At 45.1% G+C, this 18,234-nt stretch overlaps 1 protein-coding gene across 4 annotated transcripts in view; it reads right to left on the reverse strand.

Moving 5' to 3' along the window:
• Positions 1 to 18,234, reverse strand: part of LOC140393785 (SLIT-ROBO Rho GTPase-activating protein 2B-like) — a 195,248-nt gene that overhangs the window by 157,468 nt on the left and 19,546 nt on the right. Inside the window, exons 1-2 of one of the 4 annotated variants that reach the window (XM_072480205.1) lie at positions 6,679 to 6,932; positions 5,436 to 5,691 (exon numbers count right to left, since the gene is read on the reverse strand). In XM_072480205.1, coding sequence (XP_072336306.1) covers positions 5,436 to 5,502 — 67 coding nt within the window. In that variant the 5' untranslated portion in view covers positions 5,503 to 5,691; positions 6,679 to 6,932. Of the gene's footprint in view, positions 1 to 5,435; positions 5,692 to 6,382; positions 6,556 to 6,585; positions 6,933 to 18,234 lie in introns of those variants that run through there. The other 3 variants (XM_072480202.1, XM_072480204.1, XM_072480206.1) reach the window with 3 other exon arrangements.

The raw sequence follows: 18,234 nt of genomic DNA on the forward strand, positions 1-18,234 counted from the left end.
ACCTTTTACTGATCAGTGTATTGCCTGTTAGAGACATATGGGCTGGATTCTCCAGTCCCCCAGCCGCGTGTTTCTAGGTGGCGCCCCGCTCGCTGGTGGCGGTATTCTATCTTCCCGCCGCTTGCCAATGGGATTTACAATTGAAGCCACCCCATGCCACCGGGAAACCTGTGGGCGGGAGTGTGGTGCTGGTAGGAAAAGAGAATCCCAATGACTGGAGAAGTCCAGCCATAGAACTTTATTGGGAGAATTGAGCCCCAAGTGTGGTCTCCAATGCAAATGAGGCGCAATTCCCACTTGGGGGGGGGGGGGGGGGGTGATAACTGATTGCTGTACACCCACACTTCAAATTTTGTTTGGAGGTTGGAGTGAACTGTGCTGTGAATGAGCTGTGCGGGACCTGAAGACACCATCAGGAACTGTTCCCCAGAGATCGCACCCCAATCTCAGACTAGCGTTCCGCCCGCCAATCTTGTTGCTGGCAAAGACCCTTTACCCATAGTTGCTGGTACCAGCAGTATCCCCCAGGTGAGCAACACCCTGCACTGGGGTTACCAAATGCTGCCCTCCCTTTCAGGCCACGCCCCTTTCAAGCCCAGAATCTTTTGGGCCATGCCCCTTTTAGACCCCGCCCCTTGACTTTAAACAGATCCTGCATATTTAAATGAGGATTTAAATATGCTAACCTGGTTCATGCCAAATGAGGATGTTAACCCGATCACGGCGGCTGGAGCAGGCCGGGAGCTTCAGAAACTTTGCCGCCCATCGCAAATCCCATTTTGGGCCTCTCCTGGAATTCTCCTGACAGAGCGGAATTTGCACCAGACGCAACGCGGCCAGAGAATCGCCCCTAATAGCCTTATCAAAGTCTATCATGCAATCATACAGCCCAGAAGGAAGCCATTGGCCCATTGTGACAATGTCAGCTCTTTGAAAGGGAAAACCAATTCGGTCCATTCACCCCATCTTTCTCCATAGCCCAATATTTTCTCTCTTTCAAGTATGATTCTGTATCTACTCAGCAAAGTTGGTTTAATATGAGTGCGAGTGACAGCTTGTGGATAGTAGAGGTGAATTTTGTATACCTTGGTCTATGAAGGATGCCCAAACTCCAAACAACAAGCATAGACAATCAGAAACAGGGTTTGACCATTAAATCCTGGGACAATTCCCCGGGTGAAAGGAAAAATAAAGTATCATTGAGAAAGATACTGAGGGAAGTGAGAGTAGAAATTGCACAGGCACTGGTGATAGTCGTCCAGTCTTCCTTAGACCCAGCGGTGGTGCTGGGGGACTGGAAATTTGCAAATGTTAGAACCTTGTTAAAAAGGCACAGATCGAAAGTAAAGGATAAGTCAACAACTACAGACCAGTCAGTCTGACTTCAGTGGTAAGGAAACTTCTGGAAACTATAGTTCAGGACAAAATCAACAGTCGCTCAGACAAGTTCAGGAAATTAAGGATTCATTAAGGGAAACTCATGTTTAACTAACTTGGATGTTTTTTTGAGGATGTAACAGAGAAGGTTGATAAAGGCAATGCTGTTGATGTGGTGTATATGGATTGTCAAACAGAGCCACATAACAGACTTATGAGTTATATTCTAGTGCATGAAATAAAAGGGAACATAGGCACTTGGATAAGAAATTGGTTGAGTGACAGGAAACTGAGAGGAGAGATGAATAGGTTTTTTTTTCAGAATAGAGAAAGGTTTGCGATAGAGTTCCCCAGGGGTCAGTGTTGAAACCGTTGGCTTCCTGATATATATTAATGACCTGGACTGTGGTGTTCAGGGCATGGTTTCAAACTTTGCCGATGATATGAAGATTGGAAGTGTTGCCAACTGTGATGACGATAGTCTTGAACTTCTAAAAGACATAGTCAATTGGTGGATTGGGCAGACAAGCGGCAGGTGAAGTGTGAGGTGATTCAATTTGGTAGAACGAATATGGAGCGACAGTACAAAATAAAGGGAGAAACTCTAAATGAGATGCAGGAACAAGGGGACCTCGGTGTATATGCACTTAAGTTATTGAAGATGGTGGAGCATGTTGAGAGAGCAGTTCATAAAGCATTTGGTTTCCTAGGTTTTATTAACAGGGGCATTGAGTACAAGAGTAAGGAGGTTATGCTGAACTTGTAAAAGACACTAATTAGGCCTCACCTGGAGTACCACGTCCAGTTCTGGGCACCAAACTGGAGGAAGGAAGTGAAGGCATTGGGGAGAATACAGAGGAGATTCACAAGAATGATTCCAGAGATTAACAACCGTAGTTACGAGGATCAACTGGAGAGGTTGGGTCTGTTTTTCTTGGAAAAAAGTGGCTGAGAAGAGACTTTACAGAGGTATTCAAGATCCTGAGGTGTTTGGACAGGGTAAATAATGAGAAACTGTTCCCACTCAAAAGTACATCAGGAATTAGGAGGCACAGATTGAAAGTAATAGGCAAAAGGAGTAGAAGTTGTTGTGAGGGAAAACTTTTCATCCAGAGAACAGTTGGAGTCTGGAACAAACTTCCTAAGAAGGTGGTGGAGGCAGGTTCAATCAAGGCATTCAAAAGGTAATTGGATTACAATTTGAAAATAAATAATGTGCAAGGTTACGGGCTCAAGGCAGGGGAATGGGATTAGGTAAAATGCTCCTTCAGAGTGCCAATACAGACTTGATGTGCCGAATGGCCTCCTTCTGCACTGTAAGGTTCTGCAAACTAGCAAATTTATTCTCTAGAGGCAGGAACCTGGTACCATCAAGGAATTTAATGAGAGAGAGAGAGAGAGAGCGAGAGAGCGAGTGAGAGAGAGATCAAAGTAAGGTCACTGGGTAAATAAAAGCAGAAAATGCTGGATAAACTCAGCAGGTCGGTTATCACAGCATCTGTGGAGACAGAATACAGAGTTAACATTTCGCGTCTGTGCGATTCTTCTTCAGGACTGCCATACTGGACTCGAAACATTAACTCTCCACAAATACTCAGCATCTCCACAGATGCTGCCAGGCCTGTTGACTATTTCCAGCACTTTCTGGTTTTTATTTCAGAACTTTTGAATCTGCAGCATTTTGCTTTTATTATCAAGATCTCTGGGACACTGTTGGTCGCAAGACAAGATACAAAATCAATTCAATCCTTCATGGTGGACCCCTAGTCTGATAGTTAAACAGGACAGGACTATGGTACCCCTAAAATGTTGGGCTAATAATATCGATACTCTCAGATTTATGTTTGGGTTAAACTGCAAGGATAATTGCTATGTGCTTCAAATACTATACTCAAAGCTGTGTTAAATTGTCCAATCTTGGACTGACAGTTGAATGTTTTTGTGTAGCCTCCAGTTACTTAAATTAATTACAGGATAACAAATATTTTTGTTATCTGATTTGGAATTGATTATAGACTATAAACTGTTTCTTCCTGCCACATAAATGTTAGATATATTTTGTCCACAGATTAGGAACTTTTAATGATTACAAAGGTTGACAATTAACCACACGGCCATCCAACCTCACTGGCAAATAGACCCATCATCCAGGCTGCGAATTCTCCTGGTGAGCTGTGGAAAAAAACCACGATCAACTGCTTCTACGGGACAAAATAGTCAAATGTGCAAATGTAGCCAGTGGTGATGGGAAGGGGCAGCTTGGTGGAACTGGTCATGACCTGGAAATCTTTTTGCAGATCAAACATCGTTCTTTTGGGGGGGGGGGGCTTCCCTTTTGGCCCCAGGTCAGCCATGATCTCATTAAATGGCAGGACAGGCTCAATGGGCTGAATGGCCAACTCCTGTTCCTATGTTGTTCCTATGAGTGTCCCTACAGCACTTGGTATCAGGCAATATAAAGTGCATTGTTGTAGGGTTCTCTGAAGTTAATTTAAGGGGCTGATAACCGGCTTCCATGCATTGGGATATTGGGAATAAATCTCATCTGGGATTATCAGAACGCAATGAGTTATCAAACTATTGAGGGACTTATTCGGCATCACTACTTGCCTACGATCCTGGAGTTAAAATTAGGGAGACTAGAGTACATTTATATAAAAAAACAACTCCAACAGTCCACATTGTCAACCACCCTGTGTGTTTTGGGACATCCAGTGCAATGTTACAGAAATAACTAGACAGTATCAGCTCAAAGAAACTATACTGTTCATAGCCAAGCAAAAAGGCACAGATCAGGATTATTCAATATTTTAAACCAATGTAACATTTCTTGCAATGTATTTTAGATTTTTATATAATCCTTCAGAAAACTGAAATTCTCACTTCTTTGGCCTTGTTCTGTGCCCTAACCCTGGTGTTGTAGAGGGTGAGGGGTTCCAGTCACGATGCATCAAACTGCATCCAGATAAAACAAAACACTTACCCGCACTGCCCATTTCCTTCCCCCCTCCCCCCGAAGACAATGCAGGTGAAACTGGCCCTGTTCAGCAGCACAACATCGGATATCAAATTGGCAACATCTTTCTGCACCCACCCATCCTACTTTCCACTGATGCGCAAAGTGGAAATGGAGTTTCTGTTTCTATTGTCTTCTTTGTGCCACATAAAAACCTATTTCACCCCCACTGACCCCACAATCACCAGACATCCACCACCCCATAGATATCTCCCCCCCCCCCCCCCCCCCCCGGACTGGGAAAAGCCCAGGCAGTGAGCTTGAAGGCAATTCAACTATCACTGGCATCACAGAGGAGTGTAATCCTGCCTCCCCAACATCTGTCAACACACTTTCAGCCAAGTCACTGGTGAGTGGACAGGAAGGGAAGTCATGGGCAATTTCCTGTCGCTCTCCAGTGATGGTACACTACCAGCTACTGCAATATCCCACCTGTTGCCTTGGCTGAAGCCGGCACAGGACTGAAGTGGAGAGGGCATACAATACAATGCCTTGAGGGAAAGATACATTTCTGGGAGATGTCCTGTGTCGCACCTTGCATGCCAGGAAAACATGTTGCGTTTGGCTGTAAGATGTAGCTGCAGTTACTTGACCCTTAACCCCACTGCTGCTGCAAGACCCTATAGTCTCTCTCTCGCCCTCTCTTACCAAACCCACCCCAACCCCATGTTGTAACACACAAATCTCAAATCGATCTAATGAAGCCTGGCTTGTCCCCCACCCCCACCAATCTCAAACTAATCGCTGCATTGTGAATTGCTGAATTATCTGTCTGCAGAAATGAGACGGGCACTGTCACACGTATTTTGCACCGTGTGAATCAGGACGAACGCAAAGGACTATCGGATTTTAGCAATACGATTTGAAAAAATGAATTTCCCAGAGGTTTTTTTTTTCAGCATTAAAAACAGGGTGGGTAACAGCAATCATTGCACGGTTAACATTACACCAAGCTTGCACACTGCTGTCATTTTCCTGGGATTAAAACTCTGCTGTGTAATACACACAATGCTGCAATCCGAATGAAATGGGAAAAACCTACCCTTGACTTGTGTGTCATACTCGGTAATGATCTCCTTGTCCTTCTTGAATTTAGCAGGCGATGTCATGACTGCTCGTCCAGAAAATGTTTTTCCCCCCCTCTCCTCTCTTTTAAAACAGAATTGCAGACGCAGTGATCAGATGATGCCAATCCTGTTGCTGGCGAATTCTCCTCTTCCCCGCCTTTCCCTTAAATCAGTCTGTGAGGAGAGTTGGTGCAAATCGAGACCTCGCAGGAACTGAAATCAACACGGAAACTGACCATGGGGGGGGGAGAAAAAAAAACAGATTTTAAAAAACACATATATGTATATAAACAGAGCGGTAGACAACAGCACCCACTGCAATGAATCCCCTCGGATCAGTGAAGGTCCTTCGAACCAGGAAGGAGGGAGGGAGGGAGGGAGAGGGATGGGTTAGAAAATAATTAAAAATACTTCAGATGGTAGAAATCACAGGGAGGAGAGGGGAGTGTGCGAGAATGTAGGGCAGTGTTTCTTTGTATCAGCTCAGCATGCTGCAATCGGAGCCCAGGCGAATTCCAACACACACACACATTGTCAAACAGCTCGGCTGATTCATCCATATATATATTTTTAATGAATGGGTTTTGTTTTGTGAATATCAGCGCTGGTAGTAAACCCGTAATTATCAGAAGGTTTTTTAAAAAAGAAAAAAAAGTCTTGGTATGGGCGGGGAGGGGGTGAAAATAATTGAAGTTTTTTCTTCTTAAGTCGAGAGAGCGGGGATAGCAGGGCAAGGACTGGGCTGGGAGCGAACAATGAAACGCTGCAGTTTCGGGTTCATTTGTGTCGCCGCTTGTAACAATCAGAGAAGCTTAAATGTATCCAGAATACAGCGAGTCACCCAAAATGTATCGCGATCCCCCCCCCCCCCCCCTTTTTATATCAGATGTTAAAACCCCTTTTTGCAGTAAAATAAACTCGCCTCTGATTTATAGTTTTGGGGTTGTTGGTTTTTTTTGGGGGTGGGGGGGATCTTCCGCGATTGAAGGAAAACGCGAAGGTCCGAATCCTAGAAAAGAAAAAGTTCTCCAACCGACAGAACTTCCAACAAAAGCAGTTTTTTTTTTTTATAAAGCACAATTCGTCTCTTCAAATCGCTGCTTCACATTCATCTCGGGTTCATACCGGCAGAAAACTCCAGCCGAAAATTCCCGCTCCCGGCAAACTTCCACAAAACTGACATCTTTATTTCCACCAAGTTCAGGAACTTTTACAAACTTTTTTTTTTCTCTCTCTCAAATTGATTCAAATTTCCTTCTCTCTCTCGCTTCCTCGGTCACATCCTTTACTTTGTCTGCCTTCTTCAGACATTTCTTTCCTCTCGTTCCAAGTTCGCCTTCTCAACTCCGCTTCCCGCAGAGATATAAAGTTCCTGCGGGGATTTTTTTTTTCTTTGGCCGCTGCAACTTTCTGAACGAGAAGCAGCAGATTTGGACAAGAGGCACCTCCACTCTCGAGTTCCAGGGATGGGAGAACTGATCCTTAATATTTGCTGCAAATACATACCTTCTTATGTAGTGAACAGCGCTTCCTCCTGTCTCGGAGTGGGACTGTAGCAATGGAAGCTACTGAAAACACCTTTTAACTCTTCCCAAACCGAGTGCCAAATTATTGAATCATAGAATCATAGAATTTACAGTGCAGAAGGAGGAGTCTGCACCGGCCCTTGGAAAGAGCATCCTACTTAAGCCCACACCACCACCCTATCCAGGTAACCCCACCTAACCACGGATTGGATTTTGTTTATTGTCACATGTGAAAAGTATTTTTCTGCGAGCAGCTCAGCAGATCATTAAGTACATGAAAATAAAATAAAATACATAATAGGGCAACACAAGGTACACAATGTAACTACATAACACCGGCATCGGGTGAAGTCTACAGGGATGTAGTGTTAATCAGGTCAGTCCATAAGAGGGTCGTTTAGGAGTCTCGTAACGGCGGGGAAGAAGCTGTTTTTGAGTCTGTTCGTGCATGTTCTCAGACTTTTGTATCTTCTGCCCGATGGAAGATGTTTTTGGACACTAAGGGCAATTTAGCATAGCCAATCACCTAACCTGCATATCTTTGGTGTGCTGATGGTTATCAAAACACAAATTCACTAGGGTGGTGTAAACTTCATTTGCCAGTTTTTAATCTCTTTTTTTGAGTTCCTTGTGTTCACAACAGAGAGAAGCAAAAATAAGCTGGACCTCCATCAATACACCAATTTTTACGAGGAATTGAATTTCCACCCCCAGCCCCCACTAGAAACTCTTCCAAATAATATAAAAGCAAATTCCTGCGGATGCTGGAATCTGAAACAAAAACAGAAAATGCTGGAAAATCTCAGCAGATATGACAGCCTCTGTGGAGAGAGAACTGAGCTAACGTTTCGAGACCTAATGGCCCTTCAAAGTCTTTCCATATGTTTGTCTTGTTGTGAGACCCAAAACTTCCTGATTTCACCCTCATATCTACCGAATCGATGTCCCACAGTCACTGTGATGCTAGATTTGGGTGGCCTCACTGAATTAAAAGCGTTTTATTTTTAATTGATTGCATGGTGCGAATCGCAACTTCCTCTGTTACATCTTTTCCAGTGTGGTAAACACCACTGGTAACACATTGCATGCATTACGGTACTGCCACTGTATTACAGGTACCACAGTTAATCCCAGCCTGCTGGCTCCTCCCAGCAGGTGGCGTATAAAAGTGTTTGCTCACCTGCGCTGCTCCCATTCTGGTTCCAGCTGCAGGAGGCACAACATCTTGTGCAATAAAGCCTTGATTGTTTCACCATTCTCGTCTCGTGGTAATTGACAGTACATCATCCAGTCACCATTCCCGCTCCCGAAAACCCAGGGAGAGTTCAACTTCTGCACAGATTTCTCGACAACAACTACTGCTTATATGTATACAGTGCTTTTAAAGCTAAGAAAATGTTCCAAGGCACTTCACAGGAGTATTATAAAACAAAAATATGACACTGAACCATATAAAGGAGATGTTAGGCCAGATGATCAATAGCTATATCGAAGTTATTGGTTTCACGGATATCTTAAAGAAGGATAGTGGGGCGGAGAAATTTAGAGAGCGAATTGCAGATCTTGGGGTCCAGGCTGCTGAAGGCACAGCCACCAATGGTGGAGCGATGAAGATCGGGGATGCGAAGGAGGCCAGATTTCGAGGAACACAGAGATCTAAGATTATTGTAGGGCTGGAAGAGATTACAGGGGTAGGGAGTGGTGAGATCAAGGAGGTATTTGAAAGCAAAGAAGAACATTTTCCAATCAAGACATTGTTCTTCTGAGAGCTAATGTAGATTAGAACACGCAGGGGTGATAGGGCAATGGGTTTTGGTGCAATTGGCAGAGAAACACACTGGCACTGTGTCAATTTTACCAGTTTAATATGAGTGTTTAAATGTCTAACATGATGGGTGGTATGCATGCGTCCCCATACAATAAGTGCATTGCCAGCATATTACCAAAAGGTTTCAGTATAGGAGTCCAGATCATGCACCTGAAGCAGGCAGGACACCTTTTCATGTACATTTAGGATCCCCAATGCCTGTTTTAGAACTTCTCCAACAGCCTGTGCCGGACCATCAGGATTTTTCATTCATCTCAACATTGCAGACAAATAGGAGGCCAGATCTTTGTAAAACACTGCACACAGGGGATTCGTCAAGGCAAATGGAAAATGAGATTAATTTCAAATCGACAGAACAGGCTTCTAGTCCAGCTACACCACAATTTTAAAACTCTCAGCCTTGTTTTCAAATGCCTCTGTGGTCTCACCCCTTCAACCTCCTCCAGTCTCACAGCACTCTGGAGATCTTTGTGCTGTGCCATGCTGGTCCCTAGTGCATTCTCCATTTTCATTGTTCCACCACTGGCGTTCAATTCAGCGGAATTATGTCCCGTCCCCCTGTCCCCACCACCACCTCTCTCTACAGCTGTAAAATACACCTTCAAACTTACCTTCCTATGTGGCTCAGAGCCTCATTTTGTCTGATAACGTTCCTGTGAAGCAACCATGGCATGTTTAAGGGAGTCTCTAAGTGCAAGTTGTTGTTGAGATGGGATTATATTTTATTAATTTATGGGACGTCGGCGTCGCTGGCTAGCGCAGCATCTATTGCCCAACCCTAATTGCCCTTGAGAAGGTGGTGATGAGCTGCCTTCTTGAACCGTTGCACTCCCTGTGGTGTGGGTACACCCACCGTGCTGTTAGGGTGGAGGTTCCAGGATTTTGACCCAGCGACAGTGAAGGGACGGCGATGATATTGGAACCAAAGTCCTTTTAGGGTAATTAATACTGACTAAATGTAACTCAGGAAGTAGAAGAGGGTTGCCTACAGTGGACATTCAACTCAGAGCTGTCATGCATTTGGACAAATGATGAAAAGTTAAAGGTGAAAAGTTAGGAATAGTGGAGGTCCAAAGTGACTTCGAGATGCATTTGCACAGATCACTAAAATCTAGCATTCGGGCACAAAAAAAAACAATCAAAAAGGCTGATAGAATGCTAGCCTTTATAAAAGTAGGGCTAGAATATAAAGAGATGGGGGGAGGGGTGGATTTTGCCACAGTTGTACAAAGCCCTGGTTACACCACATCTGGAATATTGGGTACAGCTCTGGGCACCGCACATTAGAAAGGTTATATTAACATTGGAAGATGAGATATTACATAAACTAGCCTTATACTCCCTGCAATATAAAGGTTGAAGGTTGATTTGATTGAGGTTTTTAGGAATTTGAAAGAAATTGATCGGGTAGATAGAGTTAGCCAGCTATTGAGGAAATAAGCTGGGAAACAGTTGTTCATTCAAAGGGTGGAAGAATTGTGGAACTTCCTCCCACAAAACGCAGGAGATGTTAGCTCAGTTTAAAAAAAAATTTAGAGTGCCCAATTCATTTTGTACAATTAAGGGGCAATTTAGTGTGGTCAGTCCACCTACCCTACACATCTTTGGGTTGTGGGGGTGAAACCCTCGCAAACACGGGGAGAATGTGCAAACTCCACACAGATAGTGACCCAGAGCCGGGATTGAACCTGGGACTTTGCCGCCCTGAGGCAGCAGTGCTAACTACTGCGCCACCGTGCTGCCTCAGATGTTTGCTCATTTTCTTTTGGCTCGATAAGGATATAAAAGGACATGGATTGAAGGCACGTAAATGGAGTTAGGATACAGATCAGCCACAATCATATTAAGTGGTGGAACACCCTTGAGGAGCTGAATGGCCTTCGTCTGTCCTTCAGTGTAGCCAGCAGAGGCTGAGGAATGGGAGAGGTACAGGAAAGATACAATAGCATCACCTAGAGTCAGGAGGCCTGCAGTTCCAGCATTATAAGCAAATACAGGGGGCAGGATTCTCCGGTTTCTGACGCCAGAATCGCGTTCGGCGGTCGGCCGGAGGATCCCCATTTGTGCCGAAATTGGGGCAGCGCCGCATTTGCAATGCTCCGCCCCCTCAGAAACTGCCGCTATCTGGACGGCCTCAGGTGACATCCTGAAGGACCGAGTTCCCGACGACGTGGGTCACTCATGCTATTCTTTTTCGTGAACCCTGCATGCCGGCTGCGGACTGAATCCAACGGCGCCACAGTCGGGGGGAGGCGTTCTGCAGACAGGGGGGGCTTTGGTGGGGGCTGGGGGCACGGGTGAGGGGTGGTCCGGGGGTGGTGAGGGGGGTTACTGGGGGACAGTATGTGGCAGGCCGGATCCGTGTGTGGCTGGTGCCATGTTGCACTGTGCGGCCGCCGCAGGCCGCTGCCGTGCGCATGCGCGGCCACAGATCCGGTAATTCCCCGGCCGTATCCGCAGGTAAAGCCAGGGTCCTTTACTCTTTGTGGCTGCTAGCCCCCCCACCGGACGGAGGATCGGTGCAGCTTTTGCGCCGTTTTTTCTGGCGTAAAACGCCACAGTTCCCACGCCGGCGTCAGCACTTAGTCTGCAACTCGGAGAATCCAACCCAGAAAATAAAAAGTTATTTAAAAAGTATTATTCAACGGGCAGCATGGTGGCGCAGTGGGTTAGCCTTGTTGCCTCATGGCACCGAGGTCCCAGGTTCGATCCCGGCTCTGGATCACTGTCCGTGTGGAGTTTGCACATTTTCCCTGTGTTTGCGTGGGTTTCGGCCCCACAAACCAAAAGATGTGCAGGGTAGGTGGATTGGCCACGCTAAATTGACCCTTGATTGGAAAAAATGAATTGGGCACTCTAAATTTATTAAGAAAAAAGCATTATTCAAAAACTGTGGCATCAAAAGCAAGGTTAATGTCGATTTTAAAAATGCACACCATTTTATAACTTTTAATTAAAAAAAAAAAATGAATTTAGAGTACCCAATTCTTTTTCTTTCCAATTAAGGGTCAATTTAACGTGGCCAATTCACCTAACCTGTGCATCTTTAGGTTGTGGGTGTGACCCATGTAGACATGGGGAGAATGTGCAAACTCCACATGGACAGTGACCCGGGTCCTTGGCACCATGAGACAGCAGTGCCAACCATTGCGCCACCGTGCTGCCCTGACTTTTAATATACAATTGGTGGATTGAAGAAATGTTGTAACAGTGGCACATTATCTCTCCCCTATCTGGTCAACCTCATCACCCTCCTTCAATGTCTCTCTCAACTGTCCAGCTCTGTGTGACTGCTCCCACTTGGTCCCATTCGTACTTATCCAAAATAGAGCGTCTTCAACATCTTCCATTGTTTCCCGAGATCTCAGCTTTTATTTTCTTTAATCTTTCACTGGATGTGGGGCATCACTGGCAGGACTGGGAATTCATTGCACATCCCTAATTGCCCTTCAACTGAGTGACCTGTTCAGCCATTTCAGAGGACAGTGAAGAGTGAGGATCTGGAGTCACATGTAGGTCAGACTAGGTAAGGATGGCAGATTTCCTAAAGGGCATAAGCGAACCAACTGTGTTTATCTAACAATGGTTTGCATGGTCATCATGACTGAGACTAGTTTTTAATTCTAGATTTATTAATTGAATTTAAATTCCACCGTCTGCTGTGGTGGGATATGAACCCATGCCCCAGAACATTAACCTAGGCTGATGAATTACCGGTTCAGTGACATTACCTCTTGTTATAACCCTAATGGAGGTATCGGGATCAGGACTATATGATTTCCAGTGACCTCTGCGGAATATGAACTTCTGCTTTAAGACAGGCAGGCCTTCCCTTTAAGGGGGCGGGGTTTCCCCTTTACAAGGAGAGGCCCAGTTGTATAAAATCCCTGCCTTGGTGCAAGTTGGGGAAGGACACCCTTAGGGAAGTGGAGGAGTATTGTAACTATAGAAATAAACCTTTTTCTTTAATTTCTACTTTTGTCTATGCGCTCTGCCTACTGCGGATTCGACACCTCTATACCAACATTTCCCACAAATATTTACCCGTGCATCATTTATATACCACATTCAGCAATATCACCAACAAATGTGGAGTCAACCTTCTGTGTACACGAGTAACACCTAGTTCTGCCTCGTAATCTCCTTCAATCCTTTGACAATCTCTATAATGTACAACCCCACATTCAACCTGTAGCCTTGGACAAGTTTTAATTTCCTTCAAGTCATTGTTTTCAGGCCCTAACCCCACCGCCATTGATCCCATTCCCTTCCCAGCTGCTCTTTGAGCTTGAAGCAAACTGCTCACAACTTTGGTTATCCTGAACGTGCTCACCCACCGAGGTCCCAGGCTCAAACCAAACTGCACCAGACGGCACCAAGCTTTTCAATCTCAGCTGGATTGGTTTCAGGTTAAAGAAAGAAAACATTGGAATTTATTTGGTCTTCCATCAGCATATTCTAAAGCCCCAGACGTCAAGCTTGTCTGACCTTTTCAGCTGGCTGAGGAGTGTGGGGGGGGTGGGGCACATTTCAATTATTTTCTCACTCAAGGAGCCGATGATCAAATTTCAGTGAGATAAGGTTTCATACAACATCAAACATGAATTTCAAAAATATCAATAGCAAAGCAATACATTTCAAATCATAGGAATTAATAAAAATGTCCATTAAAATGTGCCAAGCAGCAGAGTTCATCAATAAAACCTTTCGGTTTGCCTTGTTGCTCAAGAAGCTGAGCTCGAGAGGGACAGATGAGGCCCCCAGGTCATCAGGGAAAGGGTGGGGACCAGGCCTGAGCTAAGGGGTTGGGTTTAACAAACACTGACCTTGCATTCGGCTCTGATGGCACACATTCCGTGCTGGCCTCAGTGGAATTCATACAAAAGCAAGTGACGTGAGCAGGTTGCTTTCCAGCCTGGACTTCCTCCTCTCCTGACCTGCTTTGTGGATAGATTTTTTGGGAGGGAGGACGAGGAAGGTATGCTGTGTTTTACTGACTCACTCCAAGTCTTGGAGTTCTCACTCCCACACAAAATCACACAAAATCACCCGCACACACTTACACACATACACAAACACAGACTTGCACACACACAGGCTCACTAACACACACATACTCTTTCAACAACAGACTCACACACACAGACTCGTTCACACACACAGATTTGCACAGACAAGCATGCACAGACTCGCACACACACATAGACACATACACACAGACTTGCATACATACTCACACCCACAAACACAGGCTCGCTAACAGATAAGTATTCTTTCACACAACAGACTGTCTCGCACACTCAGCGACTCACACATGGGCACACACACACAGACTCACGCACACACATAGACAAACTTACATACAGACTCACGAACACACATAGATACACACAGACTCGCACACACACAGAATTGTACATACACACAGAGTCGCACATACACAAACACAGACTTGCACACACAGACTCACACACACAGACTCGCACACATACTCATACACACAGGCTCACACATATGCACATACTCGCACAGATTCACACACACAGACAAACACTCACACACACATACTCGCACTCACAGGCACACAGACTTGCAGACACTCACACATACAGATAAACTCATGCGCACACATAGACTCTCATAAACACAGACTCAGAAACACACACTCTCTCGGATACACACACAAAGACTCTCTCTCGGATACACAAACTCTCTCGTACACAGGCACACACACAAACTCACTTGTACCCACAGACACACAAACAAACAAACACACACAGATTTCCACACAAACTCGCAAGCACACAGACTCACATGCATACAGACTCACACACACATACATACTCATACACACAGACTTGTACACAAACTCAGAGACTGACATACACACTCACACAGACTCGCACACACAAACTCGCACACACAGACTCACACACACAGACTCATACACAAACAGACTCGTGCACACACAGACTCGCATACACACACAGACTCACGTACACATGCACACAAACACAAAGAGACTCACACACACTCACACAGACTCGCACTCGCGCACACACAAACTCGCACACATACAGACTCACACAACACGCAAACTCACACACACATAGACTCGCACATACACAGGTACACACACACAGACTCACACTCACAGACTTTCACACACACATAAACTCTCTTGTATACACAAACTCACACACACAGACAGGCTCACGCATACACACACAGACTATCTCATACACATACACTATCTTGTACACACAGACTCACACATACATTCAAACCAGCATACACACAAACACATGCACCCACAGACTCACCCACACTCAAACTCGCACACACACAAACAAACTCACACACACAGACACACACTCAGACTTCCACACACAGACTAGCACACACACAGACTAACACACGCACACAGACCAGCACATACACAAACTCACACACACACAGACACTCTTGTACTCTTGGACTCACACACACACACAGACTCACACACACACACAGACACCTTCTCTTTATACCACACACACAAACACACAGACTCACTACCCAGTTTAGGCACTACTTAAAGATATATCGAACAGGAGCTGGCAGCCAGGCCTTCTGCTCATTTGGTGGACCTTCCTAAATTAGCCGCTCCCAGGCCTATCCGACCTCCAGCTGTCCCTAAGCCTACCTGACACTCCACCTGTTCCTGGGCCTACTCAACATCTAGCCACTTCCAAGCCTACCTGATCTCCATGCGGTCCTGAGCCTAACCGACCTCCAGCTGCTCTGGGCCTACTCAACATCCACACACTTTTAGGCCTACCTGACACCAGCCAATCATGGGTCTACCCGACCTACTGACACTCCCAGGCCCACCCGACCACCAGCTGCTCTCAGGCCTATCCGACTTCCACCTCCTCCTTGGTATACCCACCAACCAGCCACTCCCCAGCCTACCTGACCTCCATGCAGCCTTGAGCCTAACTGACCTCCAGCTACTCCCAGGCCTATCCGATATCCAACTGCTTTTGGGCCTATCTGACATCCAGCCACTCCCAGGCCTGCCAACCTCCAGTCACTCTGGGGTCTACCTGGCCTCCAGCTGATTGCCTGGAACTTGCCTTTTCCTGCTGGCCACCTTGCTTATTGCTCCTCGCCCGAGCCCAGACTTGCTTCCCTTGAAATCTGCTTTTCCTTGTGTCCTCCCAATTCACTCCGTCATCTTGGCCCTGTACTCCTTTCAAGTGGTGGCTGTGCAGGCAGCTGAGAGAGCGCGCACTCTGAAAACATAGGAGCAGCAACTCACCGTCACACTACTCGCTGTTCGACAAATCAGAGACAGTTTCTCTCCCGAATTTGCTGCTGAAAGGCTCACTAGCAAGTATCAGCCGCAAATGCAATAGAGAATCAGGCACTGATTGGAAGAGCAGATCATTGCAGATCATCAATTCACCAAACTCATAGTTTGAACAGTGAGTCCACGGGTCACACACAGAGGCTTTGAGAGTCAGGTTGAGGCCCGCAGGGCAGGACAAGCTACCCTACACAGTCAATGGAGCTTGTTTGAAATGTAGTCAAAATGTAGTTGCAATTATGGAAAGTGTGGCGACCAATTTACACTCAATAGGGCCCCACAAACAGCAATGAAATAATCATCATATAATCTGCATATTAGCGATTATGATGACTATGCAGCACTGAATCAGCCCATTCAAATAAACCATGCTGTGTCGGTTTTTATGTTCAATCATGATGTTGGTTGTATGATAAGTATTTGCCAGGACACTGAGAACTCACTTGCTCTTCCTTGAAATATTGCTGTGGGATCATTTACGTCTAACTGGTGTTATGGGCATGGTGTTTTCAGAACCCCAAAATGTATTATGGAGTTCAACCAACCTCTCCCTTTAATGGATTGTTGCTTTTGAAGGACATGGCTTGTTCCCCAGGTGTGATATTACAATTCAGGACCTGTGGTTTTTAACACAAAACAATGTTTATTCCATGAACTCACCTTAATCTGTTAAATAAACATTGGATCCCTTAACACCCCTTACTTCAAAGATAACCCCGAAAATAATACAACACTAAATAATCCCTCAAAATGTTCCTTCAAACATCCAAAGGGCTTCAAACCTTCAAAACAGTAACACACCAGGTCACAGTTAATATATATTTTCTGTTGGATGGCAAAGATATATGAGCTTGGTTGACTTCAGCTCCAGCACCTTGCATTTCTTCCTGCAGCTCTCTGGAAACACACAGACACACACAAGCTGCTTTTTCAAACTGAAACCAAAAGCAGAAGTGAGCTCAGCTCCCCCCAACCTCTGACATCACTTCAGTAATATGATCATCTCCATTCCTTAAAGATACATTGCTTAAACATCCATTTCTTAAAGGTACTCTCACATGACACTGGTATCTGGGCAAATGGGACCTCGGTTTAACAATCGTCCACCAAAAGATGTCCGTGTTCACAGTGCACTGGAGGTTCAACCTTTCTCACAGCCAAAGTTCTCACTCCTGATCATCACCCAGTGATTTCAGATAGAGAGGGTTGTGTTTTGACAGCGGGTGAAGGGTGGACTGGATTTGGTTGATATGCCTATCTCTAACCTTATGCAGTCCAGGCCAATAAAAGTATTCTTGTATTTTTGTTTGAGTTTTCCTTAATACGAAATGACCTCCTATTGGAACCGGATGCACTATCCACAAAACCTCCTTTCTATAGCCCACGGGTAATACCACTTGATGAACCTCTGCCCATTTCTCATCTGCCTGAATATGTAACGGTCTCGATTTTCTCATTAATACATTACTTTTAATATAACTCTCTGATAGACACTCAGATTCCATTTCCATATATGCTTTCTGACATAACTGCTTTATCTGTGAATCTTTCTGCTGTAATTCAACCAACTTGCTTGAATTAAAGATATCTACTTCATCCAACACCTGCTTTCGTTCTTTATCACCCATCTGATTAAACATGGCTTCTGACAACTGAACCTCAGCCTCCCTATCGGTACTCCTCAAGTTTTCTTCCTCCTGTCTCAACCTGTGACTTTGTGATTTTCTTACTACACTTCCAGATATAATTCTTGCAACATCTCAGTTGTTTGACTTTCCACTCGCTTTTCAAACACAGTAGGCTGCAGTTCCGCCTTATGATACAGTTACACAGTAACTTCATTGAAGCCTACTTGTGACAATAAGTGATTATTATTATATCATTACCTAGGATAAATTGTACCCCTGAAAAAAGTAATTTTTCTATTATTCCTGCTACCACTTCACCACTTTTCATCGGACTCTCTAACCGTACCTTACATAGTGGCACACCACTGCTCTCACCACTAATTCCACATATTACCACTTTTTCTGGCATATCTCCTTATCTTTCGCCATTAAAGATTGACA

This window comes from Scyliorhinus torazame, chromosome 17 (assembly GCF_047496885.1).
Source record: "Scyliorhinus torazame isolate Kashiwa2021f chromosome 17, sScyTor2.1, whole genome shotgun sequence".
Taxonomy (NCBI): Eukaryota; Metazoa; Chordata; class Chondrichthyes; order Carcharhiniformes; family Scyliorhinidae; genus Scyliorhinus; species Scyliorhinus torazame.